Source organism: Oryza glaberrima, chromosome 1, assembly GCF_000147395.1.
Source record: "Oryza glaberrima chromosome 1, OglaRS2, whole genome shotgun sequence".
NCBI classification, from domain to species: domain Eukaryota; kingdom Viridiplantae; phylum Streptophyta; class Magnoliopsida; order Poales; family Poaceae; genus Oryza; species Oryza glaberrima.
The window spans coordinates 10,735,204-10,761,518 of record NC_068326.1 but is presented as its reverse complement, the minus strand read 5'-3'; the positions used below and the strand labels follow the sequence as shown (position 1 = coordinate 10,761,518).

The 26,315-nt window shown below is 42.0% G+C and overlaps 4 protein-coding genes across 5 annotated transcripts; 2 read left to right on the top strand and 2 right to left on the bottom strand.

Moving 5' to 3' along the window:
* Nucleotides 1-1,145: 1,145 nt before the first annotated feature.
* On the bottom strand, nt 1,146-2,136 carry LOC127758727 (cell wall / vacuolar inhibitor of fructosidase 2-like). The gene is made up of 2 exons (XM_052283934.1): nt 1,672-2,136; nt 1,146-1,554 (listed from the first exon to the last, which is right to left on the bottom strand). The coding sequence occupies exons 1-2, from the start codon at nt 2,016-2,018 to the stop codon at nt 1,311-1,313; spliced, it is 591 nt and encodes a 196-aa protein (XP_052139894.1). The 5' UTR covers nt 2,019-2,136; the 3' UTR covers nt 1,146-1,310.
* A 6,356-nt stretch (nt 2,137-8,492) lies between these two features.
* On the top strand, nt 8,493-10,016 carry LOC127759944 (cytosolic sulfotransferase 5-like). The gene has a single exon (XM_052284157.1). It carries the CDS (start codon nt 8,617-8,619, stop codon nt 9,655-9,657), a length of 1,041 nt encoding a protein of 346 aa, XP_052140117.1. The 5' UTR covers nt 8,493-8,616; the 3' UTR covers nt 9,658-10,016.
* Nucleotides 10,017-14,844: 4,828 nt separating this feature from the next.
* On the top strand, nt 14,845-16,148 carry LOC127760064 (cytosolic sulfotransferase 5-like). The gene has a single exon (XM_052284274.1). The coding sequence runs from the start codon at nt 14,922-14,924 to the stop codon at nt 15,972-15,974; it is 1,053 nt and encodes a 350-aa protein (XP_052140234.1). The 5' UTR covers nt 14,845-14,921; the 3' UTR covers nt 15,975-16,148.
* Nucleotides 16,149-16,573: 425 nt separating this feature from the next.
* LOC127781421 (dual specificity protein phosphatase PHS1-like) lies at nt 16,574-23,439 on the bottom strand. 2 transcript variants are annotated; one of them, XM_052308375.1, is made up of 11 exons: nt 23,032-23,435; nt 21,905-21,943; nt 21,601-21,773; nt 20,610-20,826; nt 19,778-19,948; nt 19,528-19,688; nt 18,398-19,442; nt 18,001-18,147; nt 17,669-17,896; nt 17,423-17,580; nt 16,579-17,319 (listed from the first exon to the last, which is right to left on the bottom strand). In XM_052308375.1, the coding sequence occupies exons 1-11, from the start codon at nt 23,092-23,094 to the stop codon at nt 16,950-16,952; spliced, it is 2,772 nt and encodes a 923-aa protein (XP_052164335.1). In that variant the 5' UTR covers nt 23,095-23,435; the 3' UTR covers nt 16,579-16,949. The 2 variants fall into 2 exon arrangements, with proteins under 2 accessions (XP_052164342.1, XP_052164335.1); XM_052308382.1 differs by lacking the exon at nt 18,001-18,147 and having other exon boundaries at nt 16,574-17,319; nt 23,032-23,439.
* Nucleotides 23,440-26,315: the final 2,876 nt, after the last annotated feature.

Sequence of the window (26,315 nt, the reverse complement as noted above, 5' to 3'; positions counted from 1 at the left end):
CCGCGCGGGGTGGCCTCTCTCTCCCTCTCCCGCTCGCTTCTCTCCCTCCCTCTCTCTCTCCCGTCGCCGGCGGCTGCGGAGTCGTCGCCATCGCGGATCTTTGCGGGGCCGTCGACGGTGCGCGGGGTGGCCGACGGCTCCTCCACCACGGCAAGGGGCACGTGGGGTGGACGACGGCGAGGGGCGCACAGGGTGTCCTCTCTCTCCCTCTCCCGCTCGCTTCTCTCCCTCCCTCTCTCTCTCTCTCTCCCGTCGCCAGCGGCCGCGAGGTTGTCGCCGTCGCGAATCTTCGCGGAGCCGCCGACGGCGCGCGGGGTGGACGACGGCGAGGGGCGTGCGGGGTGGCCTCTCTCTCCCTCTCCCGCTCGCTTCTCTTCCTCCCTCTCTCTCTCCCGTCGCCGGCGGCCGCGAGGTCGTCACTGTCGCGGATCTTCAAGCTGCTCCGCAAGCGCGCCCACGACTACAACTCCGACGACTCCGACGACGAGAAGCGCCTCTCGGCGGAGGATGAGGAGGAGGAGGAGGAGGAGGGGGCCTCTAGCTCCAGTGACGATGAGGCCGCCGGCACCGTCGTGGTGTCTGAAGGGGAAGAGAAAAGGGGGAGAGAAAGAGGAAGGGGGAGGAGAAAGGATGACATGTGGGCCCCACATGTCAGTGGGTCCCGCTATGTATTTTTTTTTTGTGAATGACATATGGGTCTCACAGATATTTTTTTAATTCTAATCCAACGCAAGCGCCACGTGAGACGAAGACCGGGTCAACACCGCCACATCAGCGCCACGTCAGCAAAACCACCCCTCAAAACCGGTGAGGGAGTCAATAGTTCGGGGGGTCGTTCTATCCGGTTTTCTGGTTGAGGGGTACGAATTAGATTCGGCCTACAATTAAAGGAGTCTAAGTGGACTTTTTCCTACTGAAAATGTTGGATTTGAACAACCACATAATCTTATGCACGACAGAGCATTCCTCTAATCATCATTTCTGAGGTAATTTTGTATAGAAATTTATCACCTACATCCTCTATTAAAATTTGTATTTTTTTTCAATGGAGATGTATAAATTAAGCAATGCTCTTTTTAAGATCAAGAATGTGCTATACATTGATCGTATGAACCCAACAACAGTTCCACCACCGCCAGCGCCTAGGATGTTGTCTGCTGGTGCAAACAGCAATTACCAATCCAATTCAAAGCCATCAACAAACATGCTAATCTTCCAAGGCCTAAAATAAATTCCCATGGAATCCCAGATTACCCCTGTCGTCGAAAAAATAAAAAGAATATCCAGGGGATAAATGGAAGAAGAGAAAGCTATTCTTCAGCGCTCGGTGACACGCGGATCAGCTTGGTGATGGTGAAGGCGATGCTGCAAAGCTGGTCGACCTCGCGGTTGCGCAAGGTGAGGATGTTCCGGTGCTGCGGCACGGCCTTGAACCCCCTCTGGCACATCTTCACCTCCGCCTGCCCCGCCGCCACCAGCGCCATCGCCTCCTCGTAACCCCCCGTGTCCAGCGCCACCGTCGCGTCCGTCAGCTGCTCCACCGCCGCCTCGTACCTTCATCACCACAGCGTACAACACCGGTCATTCATCGCGGCTGGCACCCATGCATCGATAGCCGGCGGGCGTGTCATGTGTATTGATTCTCGTTGCGTATACGACGAAAAACGTTACCTCTCGGAGCAGTCCTCGAGGCACTGCTGCAGCTGCACCGTCTTCTTCTCGATGCTGTCGTCGTCGTAGATGCTGGAGAGGTAGGTGGCCGTCTCCGACGCGTTCTTCTGCGCCGCCAGGACGGCCACCCTGGCGAGCCCTACCGTGTCCGACGACTTGGCGGACCGGTCGGCGGAGAGCGTCGCGATGCAGAGGCCGTAGTGTGGGCCGGTCTTCTTGCACGCGTCCTCGAGGGAGTAGGTGGCCAACGGCGCGGCGGTAGGTGCCCCGGCCTCCGCAGCCGGCGCGGCGAGGAGGATGGCGAGGACGGCGACACCGACGGCGGCGTGATACGGGGAGGAAGCCATTTCGTCGTTTTTTTTTTTCTTTTTTGGGTTTTCCTCCGATCAGCGACCGGCTTCGGTGATGTTGCTCACGTTGGACGCGGGAGGGCATGCAGGGATCCTAGCTAGTTGTATGCTGATGTTTGGCTAAATTAAGCACCTATCAATTGTTAGGTGGTTTATTAATTGTTACGATCGCCTATCGCCTGCATTAAGGGTCGAGATTTTGGTTGGACAGGAAAAAAACCCAAAAACTAACAGAGGCTATTATATATATATATATATATATATATATATATATATATATATATATATATATATATATATATATTAAATTTGTTTGGTGCTTCATGGTGCCCGGGCACCATTGTTGAAATTGACGAGCTTTCTTCATATATATATATATATATATATATGGCCTTACAAAGTCTAAGGGGTAGTATGAGATCTGTAGTAGGTAAAAGAATTTGTCCCTTGATTGAGTATGCTATTTTCCCTCCTTTACCGCGCATTATTGTATATGCTTCTAGAAGAGCACGTATGCAGAGAGGAAATTACAGTTTAATAAAAAAGCCTAAAAAAGTTTCAACTTTACGGCAATATCAATCAACTAAAAGTCCTATGTATCAATCCTTACAGCGGATTTGTGGGGTCCGAGAGTGGTTGAATAAGTATTGCATGTGGAAGGAAGTAGACGAAAAAGATTTTGGATTCGAAATAGGCGCATTCGACTAAGTCGTACTTTGAATCCAATTTCAAGTTCGATTAGAAGGATAGAAAGGCCGCGAGGATCGGAAAAGAAAAATCAAATCTTTTTAATTGCTTCTCCTTTTTTGCTATTTTCTTATTATTTATATAATCCATTCGATTCTTTTTTTTAGAATACTAAAGTATTCTAAAAAAAAGTATTCTATAAAAAATCTTTTTTTGCAAACTCAAAAATACAATAGTCAATATTCGTTATAATAGATATACTTAATTATATCATAAGAATCTTAAGATATTTTTTGAATAGATCAAATCGAATAGATAGAAATAGTAAATTTGAATGGAGACACCTATTCTATGATGGATTTTAACTTACCCTCTATTTTCGTGCCTTTAGTAGGCTTAGTATTTCCGGCAATTGCAATGGCTTCTTTATTTCTTTATGTGCAGAAAAATAAGATTGTCTAGAACCGACGGGACCGAATTTTCTCAATGTATTTCCACACAGGATCATAATACGGATCTTTTGTAGTGTAAGTAATATAATATGGTATGTTATGTGGCTCTTTCTACACACAAATGCAAACCCGCTATGGATGGGGATTATGGATGCGGATATAGGCTACGAGCATAAATGCATGCATATGCGGAACCGGGTATAGCGAGTTTTTTTAAGTGGATCAACAAATACTTTTTGAATAGAAAGTCAATGTATCTAACCAATTATTTTACAGGAGTATCTAGTTGGCGAAGGCGATTTCAGAATCAAAAAAAGTAAAGTCAAAATCATTTAGCTTATTCTCTCAATTTCAATCGACCGCTGTTAGTATATCTAATATGAATTGGCGATCAGAACACATATGGATAGAACTTCTAAAAGGTTCTCGAAAAAGAGGTAATTTTTTCTGGGCCTGTATTCTTTTTCTAGGTTCACTAGGATTCTTAGCGGTTGGGGCTTCCAGTTATCTTGGTAAGAATATTATATCTGTACTTCCATCTCAACAAATTCTTTTTTTTCCACAGGGGGTCGTGATGTCTTTCTACGGAATCGCAGGCCTATTCATTAGCGCTTACTTGTGGTGCACTATTTTGTGGAATGTAGGCAGTGGTTATGACCGATTCGATAGAAAAGAGGGAGTAGTGTGCATTTTTCGTTTGGGATTCCCTGGAATAAAACGTCGCGTCTTCCTTCGATTCCTTATGCGGGATATCCAATCAATTAGAATTCAGGTTAAAGAAGGTCTTTTTCCTCGTCGTATCCTTTATATGGAAATCCGGGGCCAGGGGGCCATTCCCTTGACTCGTACTGATGAGAAGTTTTTTACTCCACGAGAAATTGAACAAAAAGCTGCCGAATTGGCTTATTTCTTGCGCATACCAATGGAAGTATTTTGAGTACCAATTGAATTTTTTGAAATGAATTGAATGAAGAAGAATTGGAAGAAGAAAAGTTTTCTCAACACGAGGGAAAAGGTCCCTTCGAAATTGCATTATTGTAAGGGGATTTTGAGTATTTATCTAAAGGAAGGAACAAATGAGGATAAGAGAAAATTGCTTCTAATTTGTCCAAGTGGGATATATGGCGTAATATTCTTCCATTTTCATCCGAAAGGACTTTTTTCTATTTCTCTATTCCACTCCATCTAGATCTAAGAAAGAACTCAATGCAATGAAATTCTACTAGTATAGAAAAATGAGGAATAGATACAAGGTCTCAAACCTTGTTATAGAATTTTTCCTTCAAAGAAAAAGAAATATCATATAGAGTCAGCGAATAAAGCAGATTCATTAACAACCCAATTTACAGATCAAAAATGAAAAAAAAGAAAGCATTGCCTTCTTTCCTATATCTTGTATTTATCGTACTTTTGCCTTGGGGAGTCTCTTTCTCTTTTAACAAATGTCTGGAACTTTGGATTAAGAATTGGTGGAATACCAGGCAATCCCAAACTCTCTTAACTGCTATTCAAGAGAAAAGAGTTCTAGAAAGATTCATGGAATTAGAAGACCTTTTTATCTTGGACGAAATGATAAAAGAGAAACCGAATACACATGTACAAAACCCCCCAATAGGAATACGCAAGGAAATAATACAATTGGCCAAAATAGATAATGAGGGTCATCTCCATATCATTTTGCATTTCTCGACAAATATAATCTGTTTGGCTATTCTAAGTGGTTCTTTTTTTCTGGGTAAAGAGGAACTTGTTATTTTGAATTCTTGGGTTCAGGAATTCTTCTATAACTTAAATGACTCAGTAAAAGCTTTTTTTATTCTTTTAGTTACTGATTTTTTTGTTGGATTTCACTCCACCCGCGGTTGGGAACTATTAATTCGTTGGGTCTATAACGATCTTGGATGGGTTCCTAACGAGCTAATTTTCACTATTTTTGTTTGTAGTTTTCCTGTGATTCTAGATACATGTTTGAAATTTTGGGTCTTTTTTTGTTTAAACCGCCTATCTCCTTCGCTTGTAGTCATTTATCATTCAATTAGTGAAGCATAAACTCATTTGATCTCCTGATATTAATCAAAATTAGCATCCTTTTTCCTTTAGAAAGAAAGCCTTTTTCCATTTTAGCAAAATTCTTTTTTTCTATTTCTACCTGCTCAAGGTATTCATCATTCCAGTACAACTGTTGCAGTAGAATGACAACAGATTCGTGTATAGGGAACTAGATTAGCTTAGCTACCTATCTAATTTATTGTAGAAATTCCGGGATCTGTGATTGGACATGGAAAATAGAAATACTTTTTCTTGGGTAAAGGAACAGATGACTCAATCGATTTCTGTATCGATCATGATATACGTAATAACTCGGACATCTATTTCAAATGCATATCCCATTTTTGCGCAGCAAGGTTATGAAAACCCACGAGAAGCAACTGGACGAATTGTATGTGCCAATTGCCATTTAGCGAATAAGCCTGTGGATATTGAAGTTCCCCAAGCAGTGCTTCCCGATACTGTATTTGAAGCAGTTCTTCGAATTCCTTATGATATGCAACTGAAACAAGTTCTTGCTAATGGGAAAAAGGGAGGGTTGAATGTGGGTGTTGTTCTTATTTTGCCCGAGGGATTCGAATTAGCGCCACCCGACCGTATTTCTCCTGAGTTGAAAGAAAAGATAGGAAATCTCTCTTTTCAGAGTTATCGTCCCAATAAAAAAAATATTCTTGTGATAGGCCCTGTTCCCGGTAAGAAATATAGTGAAATCGTCTTTCCCATTCTTTCCCCCGACCCTGCTACGAAGAAAGACGTTCATTTCTTAAAATATCCCATATATGTGGGGGGAAACCGAGGAAGGGGACAGATCTATCCTGATGGTAGCAAGAGTAACAATACGGTCTATAATGCAACGTCAACAGGTGTAGTAAGAAAAATACTGCGTAAAGAAAAGGGGGGATATGAAATATCCATAGTCGATGCATCGGATGGACGCCAAGTGATTGATCTTATACCTTCCGGTCCAGAACTTCTTCCTAAGAGTTGGGTTAATCAAATCCACTATTTCGTATACACGAAAAAGGTATGATAGCAGAAGTGCAGGACTGATTCTCCATAATAGGTTAGATCGCACCAATACCAATTCCTTTTATTCCAAGGCGAAGATTCAATCACTTAGCCAACATCAAGAAGCTATTGGTACCTTGTTGAATCGAAATAAAGAATACCAATCTTTGATGGTTTTGTCGGCATCCAACTGTTCTCGAATTGGTTTTTAATGCTTATGCTTATTGGGTATTTTGGTTTGACACTGCTTCACGCCCAAAAAGAAGGCAGCTACGTCTGAGCTAAACTTGGATATGGAAGTCTTCTTTCGTTTAGGGTGAAGTAAGACCAAGCTCATGAGCTTATTATCCTAGGTCGGAACAAATTAGTTGATAGTGATAGGATCCCCTTTTTGACGTCCCCATGCCCCCCCCCTATATATATATATATATATATATATATATATATATATATATATATATATAAAGTATTAACGAGCTTTCTTATCCTCTCTTCATATTCATAGTTAAGATATCAGTTCATTTATTGTTTGCTCCGTTGTCTTCAGGTATACTATATATTATGTAAGTTAGTATACTTACTGTATTTGATTGATAGGTAACACGTGGACTATGAATTATTCGCTGTATGAGGTTAGCGTAGCTTATCTGCAAATGAAGTTTATTAGTTTATATGTGCATGTATAAAATAGTATATACGCTAGAAACGTGTTTTGATTGGATTGCCTGTCTTGGGTCTGAGTTTATCAATTTGAATTGACCATATAGTATTTCTCCTCCATAATTGATCACTTCGGACACCATTGTTCCTATGATATTGTTTAATTATGGTGAATTGATGTTGCATCTTCAAAAAGATAAATATGACAAGGTTAGATTACTGCATTTTGCTTTTTGATTGTGATAGTTGTAATTGCAAGTAGTTCATAATTTTTGTTTACCTTGATTGATGTTCTCATGAAGCTTGTAGTCCTCATAGTTTAGAATCAGATTTAGTACCTAAATGAAGTGTTTTGTTGTTGCTTCCTTCTCCTTCCTGGTTCTGCAAGTTGTAGATATGAGCAAACCCTCTACGTGGCACCTCTCCTGCAAAATTTATCTAAAGCATTAGACCATATGGTTTGTTATATTGTATTTATAATTTTTACTGCCATATGATATAGTAGTAGTTCATGTTAAGAATTTGTTTTATAAATAGAAATAGCTCTATGATATTTTTTTAGATTTCGTTGCGAAGTGGTTTGCTTTATGCTAGCTGTTGTTGTCATGTGTAGGTTTTCTTTCACCTTGAGAATGTCAACCAGGATCTCAAGTGCGAGCTCAAGGATTCCAATGGCCCTATTTGGATCCTAGGGATATTTTTTAGCCCTCTCTCAAATAGCCTAAATAGCCCAAAAAGATCCAAAAGGGTGCGCTATTTGAGGGCTATTTGGAAATAATCCACCAAAAAAACTATTCCACCCAAGAGGTGTTAATTGGGGCTATTTTAGGTAGGGCCCACTGAAAAGTGTCTTTTCTCTATATTTCTCTCCATGGGAAGATACATTAAAAGCTAAATAGCTCTCAAAATAACCCTTAGATCCAAACAACTTGTACTTTTTTCTTGTGCTAAAAAATAGTTCTCAAAATAACTCTTGGCTAGTTCTCCAAATAGGGCCGGTGTAAGTGGCCAACCTTTTACATTCTAAACCTAGCCAATTGGTTGTTGGCAGCTTGCTTTTTTGATCGATTTAGTGCATTCAATATTAAATTGTATTTTTTCCTTGTTCATCTTTTCTATACTGTTTTTCTCCATGGAGCCAACCTGAATTGGTTCTGCATATGAATTCATTCCTGCAAATTTATGGAATACATTAGTATACATGTCTTTTGAAAGCATCGTACAAGAGTGTTTAGCACTACATATTTAGTTACATAGCATATGCACCAAAATTACAATGAACTTTAGTTCATTGGTAATGTAATTTTATATTTGTCTTACTCATCTTACTTATTTGTAGTTACATTCGAAATACACCAATGTAAATTACATATGCAAATCAATGGTAATTACATATGTAGTTAACTATTTCTGTACTACTGAACTTATAAGTGGGAATAAGTCAAACATCACCAACACTATATAACAACAGTCCTTACGATAGGTACCTAACAACTATCGTTTAGTACGTCTCGCTATCAACCCTACAGAAGTACAGATCAAGAGATTTTAAGTACCGATGACTGTGACTGCATACCAGTATACTGCCAATTAGCAACTGCTCATCAGAATATGTATTAGAGCGTCGTGAGCACACCGAGGTAGCATAGCGTAGTATCAGCGTGAGATGAATTCTCGCTCGTGAGTCGTGACAGTAGAAGAGCTATCAGAGTATCAGAAGAAAAATCTTAGCACCGATCATGGCATCGCCACCCTCGCTGCTGCCGGCGTCTGAGCCCAGCGCCGGCGAGGACGAGGAATCCCACCGAGAAGTTTACGAGCAGCTCCGCCAGCTCGTGTCGACCTACCCGACCGTGCCGAGCGGCCTCGACACACCGTACCACCGCCACCCCGACGGCTGGTACACGTTCCTGCCGGCGATGGTCAGCGTCATGGTGGCGCAGCGCCACTTCACCGCCCGCGACACCGACATCATCATCACCACCTTCCCCAAATGCGGCACCACCTGGCTCAAGGCGCTCCTCTTCGCGACCGTCCACCGCGACGGCGGCGGCGTGGAGGACCACGCAGCGCTCGCGCTGCTCAGGGCGCGGAACCCGCACCAGCTCGTCCCGTTCCTCGAGATCCAGGTGTACGTGCGCGACAGGGCGCCCGACCTGAGCTCCCTCCCGGCGCCGCGGCTCCTCGCGACGCACATCCCGCGCCCGTCGCTGCCGGCCTCCATCGCCGCGTCCGGCTGCAAGGTGGTGTACATGTGCCGCGACCCCAAGGACTGCCTCGTGTCGCTGTGGCAATTCCTGGACGCGCAGCGGCCGGAGCCACGCGGCGACGTCGGCGAGGACTTCCGCCTCTTCTGCGACGGCGTGTCGCTGGTCGGGCCGTACTGGGACCACGTGCTGGCTTACTGGCGGTGGCACGTCGAGCGGCCGGGGCAGGTGCTGTTCATGACGTACGAGGAGCTGAGCGCCGACACGCTGGGGCAGCTGCGCCGCCTCGCGGGGTTCGTCGGCCGGCCGTTCACCGGCGAGGAGCGGGCGGCCCGGGTGGACGAGGCGATCGTGACGGCGTGCAGCGTCGACAGCCTGGCTGGCGCGGAGGTGAATAGGTCAGGGACGGTTGAGCTGATGGAGGCGCCGATGAGGAACCCCATGTTCTTCCGGCGAGGCGTCGTCGGGGACTGGCAGAACTACCTGTCGCCGGAGATGGCCACAAGGATCGATGAGATTACCGAGAGCAAGTTCAGAGGTTCTGGACTGGTGTTCCCCACGATGACCATCTAATAAGTACAGAACGTTTTGCAATATTGTTACAACATAATAACTGGTTGCAACATAATATGATGTTGAAAAAAAAAATAAAGATATATCTTTTTTTCACTGCTTTTGCGTAAATATACACGTTTGCGAGAGATTTGTAGAAGTATACCATTGTCGTAGGATGGAAGTGCGAGATAAAGTTTTTACTATATTAATGATGTATATGCTAGAAAAAAATGTTGGCTAACCGATGATTCGGCTCCTCTCACACGAGCACACACGCGAGAATGAAAAACACAAACACACTGGACTAGAGAATTTTTCTGTGCTGCACACCAGCACACCACAACACTCACAAGCGCACTACTATGAATCACACCAAAACATAAGCTAATACACTGCTTAAATAGCACACATTAAGCCATGTTCTGGCCGCACTACCCAGCTAAACACTATATGGCTTATCCACTAATCACTTCCCTACATGCAGGCCACATCTCCTTGCATATAGAACACCACACCCACACGTTTAGTTGCAGATATCTAATCCGCCGATGCATGCGTCCATGCAAAACAGACTAGGACCTCTTCCTGCTCCTAAACTTGCGCCATGACTCGATCGACCAAACACCTGGCCACACATACACATGCAAAACTAATTCTAACACACACGTACATACACATCATGCCACCACTCTTGGCCACCACCACGCAGCACGATGAGCACGTATATCACTTACTACAGTTTAACACTTAGACAACAAAATTAATTTCTAACAAAAAATACCCTTGTGTTGCAATGGGTAAAGATGTTTTTTTCAGTGATATATTAAGAGAATAAGAGCTAAGAAATAATTGAAATACTGAGATCACTATACATTATAATTGAAAAGTTTAATGAAAATTCTAACATTAGGATCGCTATATATATATATATATATATATATATATATATATATATATATATATATATATATATATATATATATATTATAATTAAAAAAGTTAATGAAAATATTTTCTTGGTCTTGGGCCGAAAGCCTTCCTTCCTTTTTAGCCCTAGGCCACTCCACTATCTCTCTATTTAGCATGCTTCCCTTCGACCCATGGACAAATGGAGCCGTAAGCCCAGCTCGCACCATCCACTATCATCTTCAACCTTCTTCCTTCCTTTTTAGCCCTAGGCCAGTCCACTACCTTCCTCCGTTTGGCCTGCTTCCCCTCGACCCATGAACAAATGAAGCCGTAAGCCCAGCTCGCACCGTCCACTAACATCTTCAACCTTCCGAATATAGTCTCATGCCAGTACGGTTGCCTGTCACCCAAAATTGGTTGGATAAAAAGATCAGGGAATATGGCCGTCATCATCAGCAACTGTTAAATTAAATCTGGCAAATTAAAGCCGAATCGAAAGATAAAATCATAGGGAAAATGATGAGGGAGGGGTAGGGAATCAATTTTTACAATCAAATTAGAGAAGAAAATGCACTATTGATATGGCGGTGGAGGGAGGCATGTGACGAACGGATCGGATTAAAAATCCGGATGAGTAAAAAAAAGCGCACGGGAGAAAAAATGGTGCCAAAAGAAATTAACGAAAAAAACCAAAAGGGCCCGAGAAGCGCGTGGTAAACACATCGGAATAAAAAAAAGACGAAAAAAACCAAAAGACTTAGCGCGTGGGGAAAAAGACTCTTTCGCGTCAAAAAAAAAGTCGGGAAAAAACCGGTGAAAAAACCAAAACGGACTTTTTTTTTTGTTTTTTCTGGCGAGAGTTTTTTTTTCCTTTTTTCTTGGAGTCGGACAATTTTATTACGATCGACGACATTTTTTACTGACGACAACAGAAGTTTTTTTTATCGCTTTTTAGTCCGACTTTTTCTTCTGTTTTTTCACCTTTTTGAGTCCGACTATTTTTTTTCTTTTTTTACAGTCACTTCTTCTTTTCTCTTTTACCTCTTTGAATTGGACTTTCTTTTTCTTTTTTTACTAACGAAGGAATTTTATTGTTCTTTTTAAGTAGTAGAGATAGAGATTAATACCGAAACATAAAATTAAAACCGATTCATAAATAGATGACATACCAAAGTACCGGCAAAAACATATTTATAATAGTAGAGATACAGTTCCATCTATTAAAAATGCATCCCGCTTTGGAGACAAATAATTATTAATGGTAATATGTGAGTTTATATGTAACTAGGACAAAATGATTTTTGTTTGAATATAAGAAAAAATCTTATCATTTAAGATATCAATGTCTATGGTCTATTTCATGGTATAGATATTTCTTTCTTTTATCATTTTATAATAATTTATGGTTGTTATAGTAAATACGGGAAGATATAACTTCTTTTAACATTTTTTCAAAACTTGAAAATAGATTAATAAGATTTTTTCAAAAAAAATAACTTCTGTATAGAAATCTTTTGTAAGAAATGCATCTTTTAGTAGTTCAATAAGTGTGCGTGTAAAAAACAATGTGCTTTTCAGCTACTATATCATTATCTCGAAATTGAATGTTAGTATTATCTTGAAGGTGGACAATATACATTCTAATTAACAAACAAATATAATAGCATATTGACTATTATTTTGAAGTCGGTATAACTACTGTGTCCCATAGCACAACGCATCAATCGCATACATGAAGCAATTAAAGAATGACCGGAGAGTTTTTAGTCGTCACAAGATCCATCAAGCGTAGTATTTTACTCAAGGACCAGATGTGTCTGTTGTTGCTTTTGGCCTTTTGGTCATTCATAACAAGGAAGGTCACGTCATAGCAGTGAAATGGTAGTTAGGATTCCAATTATTGGGTCCTACATGGCTATGTAGAGTAGTTTGTCCAATTCTAGAGACCACTTATGATGGGTTGAAAGTTACATATGAAACGGATCATTTTTATTTAGAAGTAGCTATATTTATGGTGCTATATTTTTTATCAAAAAATAGTCAGCATGTATTTACATTATAATTCTCTAAATTATTAAATATATAGTTTTAGTGTATTTATAATGTATGTTCCAAAATTACATATGTAAGTCTATAAATTACATATATAAGTCCAATGTAAATATAATGCAATGCAACTTCAATATTTTGCATTGTAAATTACATATATTGATATAATATCTACTATATTAGATACATGTTAGTAAAACCATCAAAAGCTTAAACTAATGAAGCATGTTATGACAGCCGAGAGATGCTGAGGTGGACTGAGAACAACGTACATGACAACCAGAAATTTAACTGTAATCAACCATAAATACGGCGACAATATTTTAGCAAATCCGTTTTTATTTTGTCTCCGACATTGGAAAGTTTGCCGAGCTTCTCTTGTTAACCGAAATTTTCACGTTGGTATAATGAGAAGAAGAAAACTTGGGTACTAATCATGTGCCTTTTGTTGCGTGCGAGCAAAACAACACAACACAGTTCATGGCTTGCTACTCTCTCCTCCAACATGTAGTTCATCCCGATTCCTAGTTTATAATAAAAATTGAACTTAGTGGGAATAAGTCAAACATTACCTATACTACATATATAACAACGGTTCTACAATAGATATCTAACAACCACTACCACAGAAAGGGCCTTCGGTACCAGTTGGAAAACCCCCTTAGGTGCCTGTTTTCCCAACCGTCACCACCAAGGTGGCACTAATGAGAAGACGTCAAAGGTGCGATTTGCAAAAAAAAAAAAAAAAAAAAAAAAAACCTAAAAAAAAAAAACCTAAAAAAAGACACATCACACAATCAACAAGTTCATGCATCATACAATCAAATATTCATCAACAGGTTTACATCACTGAATCAAACATCAAACATCATTGAATCATCGAATCAAACATCAACAATGGCGCAACCGCAAGCGAAGGAGACGGTTGGGGGGGTGCTCACCGGTGGCAGAACCGCAGAAGAGACAAGGGAGCCCGCCACCGTCGCCCGTGGGGAACCCGCTATCATCGTTGCCGCTGCCTACCCCCAGTCAGATCTGGCAGAAGGGAGGGCTCCACCGCCACTGCTGCATCCCCTCCCGCCGGATCTGGCGGAGGGGAGGTCGCTGCCGACGCCGACTCGTGAGCCATGACACTTGCTGCTGCCACCCCTCCCGCTGCCGTCGAGCCGTCGCTGACTCCCCTCCCGACTAGATCTGGCGGAGCGGAGGCGCCACTGCCTCCCCTACCCGCCGGATCTAGCGGAGGGGAGGGCGTCACCGCCGTCGCCTCTTCTCCAGCCACCGGGCCACCGCGGGCTCCCCTCCAGCCATAGGGCAGCCGCAGCCACGGGCTCCCCTCCAGCTCCCCGCCTCCGCCTCCCCTCCTGCCGGATTTAGCGGAGGGAAGGGCGTAGTCGCCGCTGCCGCCTCCGCCGGCCAGCTGTCGGCAGCGCGCGGGAGAGAAGGGAGGGAGAGAGAGAGAAGAGAGCAAGATGATGAGAGCAAAACGACGATCAAACCTTATCTCCTCCTCGCCTCGTCGTGGTGGGGCCCGCCGGTCGGCTCATCCGATGCTGGCTCGACTCTATTTCAATAGGTGTCGGCTTTTTAGAAAAGGACACCTATAATATATTACAGGAAAAACCGACACCTATAGTATATTAAAGTTGCCATTTTTTAAAAAAGAAATTGACACCTATGGAATACTTATAACTGCTTAAAGGTGACATTTTTTGCGATTTCAACCCGCGAAAATTGAAAAAAGCGTATAGGTGTCGGTTTTAGCACTTCCGACACCTATAGTGCGACACCTATTTGATGTTTTGTAGTAGTAAACTACTTCCTCCGTTTCATATTATAAGTCGTTTAACTTTTTTTTTTCTAAGTCAATCTTCAAGTTTGGCTAAGTTTATATAAAAATATAGCAACATTTTCAAAACAAAACAAACATATTACCAAAATATATTCAATGTTATATTTAATTAAACTAATTTGATATTTTATATGTTACTAAATTTTTCTATAAATTTGGTTAAACTTAACAAATTCTAAAAAAAAGTGAAACGATTCGTAATATCAAACGGAGGGAGTATCGTGCACGTCTCGCTATCAACCCTACAAAAGTACATATCAAGAGATTTATACGTGCCATGATTGTACTGATGACTATGACTACATACCAGGACTGCCAATTGGCAACTGATCATCGAAATATGTATTAGAGCATAGTTGTGACTTGTGAGCACACGGAGGTAGTAGAGTATATAGTATCAGCCTGAGATGAATTGTCACTCGTGAGTCGTGACAGTAGACAAGCTATCAGTAGTAGAATCTTAGCAGCGCTCATGGCATCCGCATCGCCACCCTCGCTGCTGCCGGCTTCTGCGCCCAATGCCGAAGAGGACGAGGAATCCCACCGAGAAGTTTACGAGCAGCTCCGCCAGCTCGTGTCGACCTACCCGACCGTGCCAAGCGGCTTCGACACGGCCCCGTACCACCGCCACCCGGACGGCTGGTACACGTCCCTGCCGGCGATGGTCAGCGTCATGGTGGCGCAGCGCCACTTCACCGCCCGCGACACCGACATCATCATCGCCACATTCCCCAAGTGCGGCACCACCTGGCTCAAGGCGCTCCTCTTCGCGACCGTCCACCGCGACGGCGGCGGCGTGGAGGACGACGCGGCGCTCGCGCAGCTCAGGGCGCGGAACCCGCACGAGCTCGTCCCGTTCCTCGAGATCCAGGTGTACGTGCGCGACAGGGTGCCCGACCTGAGCTCGCTCCCGGCGCCGCGGCTCCTCGCGACGCACATCCCGCGCCCGTCGCTGCCGGCCTCCATCGCCGCATCCGGCTGCAAGGTGGTGTACATCTGCCGCGACCCCAAGGACTGCCTCGTGTCGCTGTGGCACTTCCACGACGCGCAGCGGCCGGAGCCACGCGGCGACGTCGGCGAGGAGTTCCGCCTCTTCTGCGACGGCGTGTCGCCGGTCGGCTCGTACTGGGACCACGTGCTTGCTTACTGGCGGTGGCACGTCGAGCGGCCGGGGCAGGTGCTGTTCATGACGTACGAGGAGCTGAGCGCCGACACGCTGGGGCAGCTGCGCCGCCTCGCGGAGTTCGTCGGCCGGCCGTTCACCGGCGAGGAGCGGGCGGCCCGGGTGGACGAGGCGATCGTGAAGGCGTGCAGCTTCGAGAGCCTAGCGGGCGCGGAGGTGAACAGGTCAGGGACGGTTGAGCTGATGGAGGAGCCGATGCGGAACGCCGAGTTCTTCCGGCGAGGCGTCGTCGGGGGCTGGCCGAACTACCTGTCGCTGGAGATGGCCACAAGGATCGACGAGATTACCGAGAGCAAGTTCAAAGGCTCTGGACTGGTGTTGCCCACGATGATGACCATGTAATAAGTGCTGTACATTTTGCAATATTGTTACAACATGAATAACCGGTTGCAACATAATACGATGTGGAAAAAAAAATAAAAACATATCTTTTTTTACTACTTTTGCGTAAATATACATGTTTATGTGTAGAAACCATGTCTCATGCAAGACCTGGTTTTCTTTTCTTTATTTATTTATTCACTTGTCACATCATTTTTCATTCTTGGTGATAGTTTATTTAATGCTATGGACACCATTCTAGTCATTGGGTTGGGAATAGTCTTAGCAATTAATTAATTATTATTATTTCTTTAATTAGCATCATTAGTAAATTAATTGGTCGTTAATCATCATGATTAGTCACTAATCAACGTCCATATCGCTGGCCTGAGAAGCGAGACTGTGGCCAGTATACCACTCTCCCGGATGCCCACCATGCGAGACAGCGGCTTCGTCACGCTTTTTCGCGCCACGATTTAACCATGCCTTGTTGCTTTTCTCTTCATTTGGCGACAACGGTATGTTTGTGCTAAAAATATTACTCCTACATCCGAAATATTTTTGAGAAAAAAAATAAACGAACGGTATATTTTTAAATTTAACTCATACGTAGTGTACATTTTTCCTTATTGAATGTTGCTCTTCACCGTGAGCTAAAATCCGGTTGTTTTTCACCGTCAACTTTTCAAACCGAGCAAATTACATCCTTCTCTTATTCATGCGCCATTACCAGGCAAACGCAAAAATGATACTGTTGCGCTGATTATTTCTTGGTATTACAAAACCTGAACGTTCTCCTGCTAATAAACTGGTCGTATACAGTTAAAAGTGAACATTTCCTTGTATCACACCTATTCTGTCCACACCTAAAGTTCGGTCTGCTTGATATATCTACCGCTAAATTACATCGGTTTGAAAACGTGTACCGTGCACATCATCACACTGCCACAACACTAGCATCTTCGAGAGAGAAAAAAAAACTACCTAAGAACAGATTCAGAAGCTGAGCTCATCAGCGAACGCCTTGGTAAGCTTCTGAGAAGGGCTCAGGCTCCCACCGCGGCTGATCCCGAGCGACTGGATCGACTTCTGAATCTCCAAGGTCATGGCGCTGTCCACACTACCTGCAGATAGCCGCTTGTGAGCCTTCTGCAGATGCAGTTTGAGTGAGCTCGTGCTCAGTCCGACGTTCTTGCTGCAGATTGGGCACACCTTCATCTCAGGTCGCTTGTGCTGCCAATCCATTGACACCTTTCCATGCAGCTTCCTGTCGAGCGCTAGCAGAGCCTTCGCGAAACCGTCATTCGGTTGTGCCCGACGATGTACTTTCTTCAGTAAGTTCCAAGCTTTCACAAGAGTGAGGCCCCTGAAATAAGTGTTTTGTCAGCAGGCATGGGTGAGGTTCTTGTGTGACATTACCACATAATTTGTCAACGGAAGATTGCTAGTTACAAAATTAAATTTCTTACTTTCTGAGCATCAGGTAGGCAAGCACAATTGTGGCACTCCGACTTTTTCCTTCAAAGCAATGAACAAGAACCTTGCCTCCAACATGATCTACATGATCGATATAATCTGAGGCTTCTTCAAAAAGATCACTGATATTTGCATCATCATCATCACTAATCTGTAAAACATTACAAGATAAATGATTTCAGTGTGGAACTCAGTATCATGGAACATGCACTATGTCAGAGGTTGATTGATGCTCTTACTGAAAAGTTCTTGTATTCAAAAAGATCAGGAAATTGGGAATCAGATTGACCAATCTCATTTGAACACAAACATAGTATATGGGTAATGCCCAGATGCTGAAGGGTGTACATAGATCTTGCAGCCAGAGCCCCACCTATGAACAAGTTGTTGATAACAAGAGAAGGCCGCTCGGTATTTGCAGCGTCAGAGACCAAGGCTATCCTTTCAATGATGTGTTCTAGACGCACCTGCAAGTTAGTAATTTATGAATATATTTTTTCAGAATGACTGCAGGATACTTTCTTTAACAGAAGTACCATATATTTAGATACTAGTACATCAGGAGACCCACTTTCAATTCATATGCATCAGCTACCATGTTATTCTCATTGCCATCAAAAAATCCAGAATGAAAATTGTTCTCCTCGCAAAATTTGATCACATCAGACTTAAGCGCCTCATTCCATTGTTCTATTTCTTTGACTAATTCAGGATCAACCTGTCACAATAAATAGTAGTTGCAACTGAGTTCGGAATAAACTAAAAAAAGGCCAATCGGCACACGCAGCAGTCAGTTGAACTAGGCAATTCATTTCAATAGAAACTACTCTGAAGCTAGCTGCATTAAATGTTGGTACTACTTTCGTCCAGTAAAACAAAGACAGGCTAACCAAACTGAAGTTTGCTTAACAAACGAGCATAGTTATGCAATCAGATAAACAATCTTATTGCAAATAGAAAACTCTTACCTTTGGAGTCTTGTAAAAATCACGGAGCTTCATTGTCATTCTTAAACTTCGGGGACCCTCTGCACTCCCTTTGAAATACTTATTACTCCAACTCTCCCTGGACAGAGGAGATACTGAGTCTGAGCTTCCACGGGATCCCGCAGAAGAAGGCTTTGTCGTTGATTTCAGTATTTCAGAATCACCGTGCAATTCACTATTCTGCTGCTTACTAGGAGCGCAAGGAGTACTGTAGTTAGCACCGGGTGATGGAAAATCAGGAACTGTAGCATCATTGTTGTCAGATTCTTCAGAGCCTTTAGTAACTATGGACAAGAAAACTCGCAAAACACCATCTAGTTTTTGGTATAGCTGGAGAAGAAATAGATGGAACCCCTCAAGATCCCTCAGAGCTGCACGAAATGCCCCTCGGAATTCATGAATCGCAGCAGTATTGTCTTCATCAGAAATGGAACAGCAAGAATCAGTGAAAGCGATTGCTTCATCAGGTCCTGGAATCCCTAGCTTACCACCAGAAATCTCATACAATATATTCGAGGAGTAATCTGAATTATTCAACATAAGCTGCACAACTTTGGGATATCGCTCATGATCTTTCACCCGTCTCCCTGCAGGGGGGCGACGTGGCACTCCAGTGTCGATTGCTACAATGTGGATAGGGCCATCCAAACTATCAGCATTTGCTCTTACACTTTTCAATGCATCTGGTTTTGGTGACATGGACACCAATTCTGGAGAATTTATGGTTGCATTTGCAGTGTGAGTCCGCTTGTCACTCTGCACAAATTGAGTAATCGTTGGAATAGAACTTTCTGTAGTGCACTTGGAATCATCCAATCTGTCCACACTGGGTGCAGAAGGTCTATCGGAAATCATCAGGTTTGCAGGATTGCCACGCCAACCAAGCTGACGGCATGGGAGTCTGTCCTCATTTCTGAGTATCAGATCTAGCATTAAGACCCTACCCAAGGATGAAGCAGTAACACAAGCAGCTTCCCGTGGACTAAATGCCTTTGAACTCTCAAGAAGGGGAGACCCATGAATATAACTGCCAATACAGTAGTAACAATTTATATCTCCTCCTAAATGCAGTTTACCATAAAGAAAATGCATATTTATAATCATAGTAGTACCTCATTAGAAGAAGACAACGGCTTAGCTCAAGAGCTTCCAACAATTCTGAGCATGTCATCTCACCAACCTCATCATTATTTGAAACTGCTACTGATCGTGCATTTTCTGCAGCCTTTCTAATATCCTGCCACTCTAGGCTAGAATTGTGTACCACTCTAGCCTGCAGTTGTTAGAAAAACCTGAATAAGAAATCAAATGTTGTGGTACATCATAATCAAAGTGATAATTCATTGGGAATTTGCAAAATACTTGTGGTGTCTGAACTCCAAGCAATCTAGCAAATTCATAACCCAACCGTTCTGCCTGAGTTGACATCTTTGATGATGAGAACTTTATAACAGCAGCTGCTTCTTTTGGTAAGACATTACTTGAAGAATTAAATAGAGCAAAGAACACTACACCACCAGAGTTCACAGTCACCTATAAAGACAGCAAGCAGAAATTATCATGTCAAATGCATGGAAATATAAAGATGGTCCAATGGAGTGAATATCAGATAAATAAATATGGTCTTGCATGTCCAATATGAATATTAAAAAGGCAATATATCCTATGCACACAAGCCCTCACGTGTACACACGTGCACACCAACTAAAAAATGTCACCAAAAAATCTAGAAAAAATCATACACATACTTTCAATTGTATTACACCTAGGGTTAAAATCTTAACGTCAAATTCATTATATTTTAGCCGTAACAAAAAAAACAAAAAATCTGACAGTTTTAAGGTTGCAATTTTGTCAGAATTTTATCTTTTTTGTTATTCTCTATGTAGAATGAATTTGAAGATGCGACTTTACACGTAGATGTAATACTATTGAAAGTATATGAATGAATTTTCCTAGAATTTTTTGTGATAATTTTTAGTTGGTGTACACGGTGTGTACATGTGAGGGCCTGTGTGCATAGGATACGCTCCCTATTAAAAAAGGGAAAATTGTTAAAAAAATTCATGCTGGTTCTATGCTGTGAATTGGTCTCAGATTTGTGTAAGATAGTATGGAAGTAAATGGTTGTTTATTTTTCTCTTGCAATAACTAAAAAGAATGTAAAAATTGCCAACAGAAGGCAGCAACAAACCTCAAGAGGTTTGCTCATTTCATCTTCAGAGTGGTCCGAACTACTACTATGCTCTGTATGGTGCAGAGATGACAGCATATTCCATGAAAAGTCAGGTGATTCAATATCTAGTGCAGAAGCATTTCCAAGTCTCTCCCACAAACTTATTTCTGTAGGCTGACTGCTTGTCAATGGTATATCTTCTTTGCCTATTAGCTCTGCTGTGACCACTTGCTCACTATAGTGGGCAGTTGCAAAACAATAATAGCATTAGCTCAACATACTTACAAGGCCAGGTCAACATTTATCATTTACCAATTTGCATGTCATGTGGAGTTAAAGTAAACCAACAAATATTGCAATTAATACATACTCATATTTCTATCCAAGTTCCCATTTAGAAATGTAAATCTAAATTATGATAATAAACCAATAAAAATGTACAGGATGCCATCATATGTAATTGGTAATTTGTAAAGCGCGAGGATGCTACCTTTTAATGGATAGTTTTCTACGTTCACTGCATTTTAGTAAATAGGTTTATTTGTGGACATAGCAACTGTAATATAGATAAATGTATAATGTTACCTATCATATTGAATTAATATTTGCTAGACACAGTATATGCATATTACATATCATGCCTAATCAATGTTTATTATGACAGTTTTAATTGAAAACTCTAAGAAAAAGTGTTCATGCAATCTTGGATTACAAACAGAATGTGGCCAACTGCAATGGATGTGGACAATTAACTTCCAACTGGAGAAATCTGGAAAGTAGACTCAATCTTGTACCACAGATATGTCCACAACATATTTGCTAGTCCTTTGACTTTTCAGATGAAGTATACTGGAACGTAATCAACATTTATATGAGAAGGTTCGCTGCAGTGCATGTTATGCCTAATAAGATGATTATGAGACAATTTAATCTACTAACTGCAGATAATTGATTAGGTGCTACTCCACAAATAATTCCAAGTGATTGTTGATATATTTTGCTAAGCTACCTTAAGTCTGCTGCACTGAAAAGTGAGAAACTCCCACTCGGCATGACTTCAATCCTCGAATTCCGGCGTGGGAACCCTGATGGCCGGAATGCCCCACTTCGTTTACGTACCAATGATACCCATTTCTCGAATGTCTGTGCTGAGATATCACCACCAAATAACAAAGAAACCACCTACAAACACAAGCAGGAATTTAGAAAAGATATCCAGTAGATCTGTAACCCGGGCTTCTGAGGTTCAATTCGGTATGGAAATGTACGTGAGCAACACAATAGAACTGGAAATTAGACAAATTGACACTTACACGAGAGGATAGGTTTCGATCTCTTTCCTCGTCGTTTTCCTGCAAGAAATGTAAAACTCTTATATGTTCTTGTTTCATGCAGAAATAAATAGTTAAAACACACTGATAGCATGTTCCATTCACAGGTTATGGTTTTGATGGCAAGAGGAGACAAAAAATACAAAGGTACTTTCTAAGTTGAACTAGACCAAAAATTTGGACATCAGCTTGTCAAGATTCTCAACCTACGCAGTGCAATCATGATGAATTCATTGTTAACACGAAAAACACTATTGCTTTGGCACCTTCTGAATGGCATGGGTTTGAGGAACGATAAAATTAATGTCTTACTTACAATGAAAAGTTCACTTGAATTTGGCACATGTCCTGCCAAACTGCGACTTTTCTATCAGAGCCAGAAGCTACAGACTTTAAGTAAAACCGAATGCTAACAGGGGCGGATCCAACGTGGGTGCATGGGGGACTCGAGTCCCCCCTACACCCACAAGATCCATGGATACCCCCGGAGCACCCCCTTCTATTTTTTCATCATAATGATAAACTAAAGGTTCCTAAATGGCTAGAAGTTGAAGAGACTGTGTAATTGAGCACCCCCATTTCTTTCTTCCTGGATCCGCCCCTGAATTCTAACATTGATTGAATCAGGAGATCAAGCATTTAAAAATGGTGCCCATGATTGAATCAGAAGGTACAACAGAATGCTAGGATTGATTTGATCAGGGGGTACCAAGCGGAATATATCCCCCCAATGAATCGCACGAAGCAACAAGTTGCTGCGCCTCTCATCAAAGAAGGTGCATTTTGCGCAAGAACGAGGACCACATCAGCCTCCTGAACCGCAAGATTCTCAACCTACGCAGTGCAAATCTGCCCAAAAAAAAAAAACTACTAGCGCATTTCATCTCCGCACGCCACCTCGCCACGCAGGCTAGCCAACGCTAACCGAGACGCCGAGGCAGATCGAGATCCCTCCCGGACATCGGGGCATGCGCACTCACTCTACGCCCCCCCAAACCCTCCGGCCTCCGCTCGCCACCAATCCAAGAGCCACCGAAGCGTCACAACCCAGATCAGATCAGATCACACAGCACCGAGCAGGAAAAGAGGAAATGGGGCTCGCGGCTCACCCCGGGTGGAACCGCCGGCGCGTCGCGCTCCTCCTCCTCTTGCCGCGCCTCCCGCTGTTCCATGGGAGGGGGCCGCGGCGCAGGTAGCCGTTGACGACCCCAGGCGCGCGGTGTGATATACTGGGTAGTGGGTGCGTCGCGTGGCGATGGTGGTGGTCGACTTTTGCTGCTGGCTGGCTCGCTCCCGGAGAGACAGAGAGAGAGAGAGAGGGAGAGCGCGGGGGACCGTCAAATCCGACGGAAAAGGCGGGATCCCTCCTCCCTCTCTCCGCCGCTCCGCCCTTTCCGTCTAGGTGTCGGCTTTGCCCGCAATGGGGAGAGAGAGTGGCCAGTGGGGGGAGACGAAAGCAGAGCGAGAGAAGGGCGGATCAGTGCAGGACTGCAGGTGGAAGAGGGGGCCAGTTGCTGAACAAACTGAACTGCTTTTTCGCTTTCGGCAACGGCAACGGAATTCGTGTCAAAGGCACGCAGAATGTATATTTTGATAAGCAAGGATTGGTGAATCGCGACCGTCCGAGTGATGATCGACCAATCCCAAGCGGCGCGCGGTCGAGGGAGAATTCAGCGAAAGCGTTTTTGCATGCCTGATACCCGCACGAACCGGCAAAGTAGCAAACAGCTTTTGCTGAATAGTAGAATGTAGGGGCTGTTTAGGCCATGTTTATGTTTAGATCCTCCAAAATGGCAAAAGTTTTACCATTTTGAAATATTTTTTGCTATTTTGGATCTAAACACTAGTAACAAAATTTAGCAATTTGGCATTTAGCATTTGCTAGTCCATAGTAGCAAATTGTGCATTTGGCATTTGCTAGATCCATCTGGAATGGCAAAAGTTTTGGTGGTAAAAGTTTTGGCATTGTAAAAGTACTAGTTGGTGTTTAAATGCATGTTAAAGTTTTACCATTCTAGCACTAAAGTGAGAGAGAGAAAGAGAGGAAGTGGTCTCAAAGCACTTTTTGGCACAATTTGCTACTATGGACTAGCAAATACCAAATGCCAAATTGCCAACTTTTACTACTAGTGTTTAGATCCAACATAGCAAAAAGTGCTACAAAATAACAAAACTTTTGCCATTTTAGATAATCTAAACCAGGCCGTAATAGAGATGGTATGAAACTTCGAATCAGATCGCACTACAACGATTTTTATATTTCTTTGGTTATTACTTAAAAGCCGCCAAAAGTTAAGAACGTAATAGAAGGTGCACAGCTAGGTACTGCTGAGGATTAGGAAAATGAATGAAGGTTATAATTGGCGAGGACTTCACGTACCTTCCAATAGTGTTACACTGAGGATTAGGAAAATGAATGAAGGTTATAATTGGCGAGGACTTCACGTACCTTCCAATAGTGTTACACTTACGCATTAAGCTTGCATGACGGCATCAGTTCCACTGGTTAATTAGTTGATTTCATTGCCACGTGGTATTCAGGAGGATTCTTTTATCATCTTCATATTTTAATATATGACGTCGTTTATTTTTTTTTTACAAACATTTGATCATTAGTTTTATTTAAAAAATTTATGCAAATATTAAAAAAATTAAGTAATGCTTAAATAATATTTAACGATAAATTAAGTTACAATATAATATAATAATATATAATTTTTTAGTTAGATGAATGATGAAATGTATCTCAAAAATTCAACGATATTTTATATTAAAAAATAGAGGGAGTATGTAGTTCCCTTGTCGACTTTTACTATTGCAATGGAGATCATTAACTTATTGTTAGGCTAGTTCCCTTGCCGAGCTTTATCTGCTTACCAAAATAATGTCAATTTTCTACTTGAAACTTCGTCTTATTTGTTTTGAGCTAAATGTAATATTTAGATGGTGGAAGAAAATCCTGAATGCTCATGAAAACATCAATAGATGTGGCGATGGAGTCGTGTATGTATGGCTCTGTGTAACATATTTTAAATTATGGTGTCAACAATTATGAATACGGATGAACTTTTCATGAGAATTTAGTTATACCAAGAAGTTTATCATACGTTTCTCTCTGATCACACGTGTTAAGGGTACACTCGGTCACTCGCAAATGTGCATGTTTGAGTCTCCACAATCATAAGAAAAAAATAAGATTTATTTTTCTCCTAAATAAATTGCATAATATAAATATTTAACAACACTATAACAATATGAAATCGTAAAAATAGAAAATTACCATAAAAATTATAAACAAAAATATGTAGAGGTCCCATTGTAGTATTGCATCCTAATGAAACTTTTTAAATACTATGTATCTTTCTGATAATGTTAGCGTCGCAAATATATAACTTTAGGAAAATGGTTAAGTCTATAGTTTTGTGAGAAAAACTCTTAAAATTTTCTGTTGTTTTGCAAAATATACTATTTTCTTTTGTTTTGCAAAGTATGTAGTTTGGTACTGTTACATGTTGCGAAGAAATTGGACTAGTTTAGTTTTGTTTTGAGTTGGCATATCCTTGGACTAACAATACATATCATAGATATGGTTTTTTAAACATTCCAGTTTAGACACACGTTGCTGTCAATGCATAGTAGTACATGACTAGCCATACTATAACTATTCTGGATAACACTTATCCAGAAATCGCTTTGCTCCAAGGCTTTGATTTCTCTAAATTTCTTCTTGATTTGCCTAAGTTACGGCAGTAGGACGTCCATTTTAGCATAAATAACTGGTATTTGTGTTGACCTCTACGGTTGCTAATACAAGAACCAAATCACTAAATCAGTTTCTGCTTGAAGTACTAAGCTGATGCCTTATCATAAGACCGGTCAAAATATATTCAATAATATACATTGTTTGGAACCTGTCAGTATTACAAAAGGACTGTTTAGTTTTGTCAAAACAGTTTTTTTTTTTTTGGCGGGGAAGTTTGATCAATAGTTTGTTTTGTCCAACTATTTCATCCAGCTGTTGCCTGTGGCTATTTGTGTAAACCGTGCTTTGTTCGAGCCACTGATAATTTCACCTGCTTTGCCATTCAAAGGGGCTGTTTAGTCCCAAAAAACTTTTCTAAAAAACACCACATAAATCTTTGGACACATACATGGATCATTAAAATATAGATTAAAAAACAACTAATTGCACAGTTAGAGAGAAAATCGTGAGATGAATCTTTTGAGCCTAATTAGTCTATGATTAGTAATAAGTGCTACAGTAACCCATATGTGCTAATGATAGATTAATTAGGCTCAAAAGATTCGTCTCGCGGTTTCTAGATGAGTTATGAAATTAGTTTTCTCATTCGTATCCGAAAACTCTTTCCGATATCCGATCCGACGTCCGATG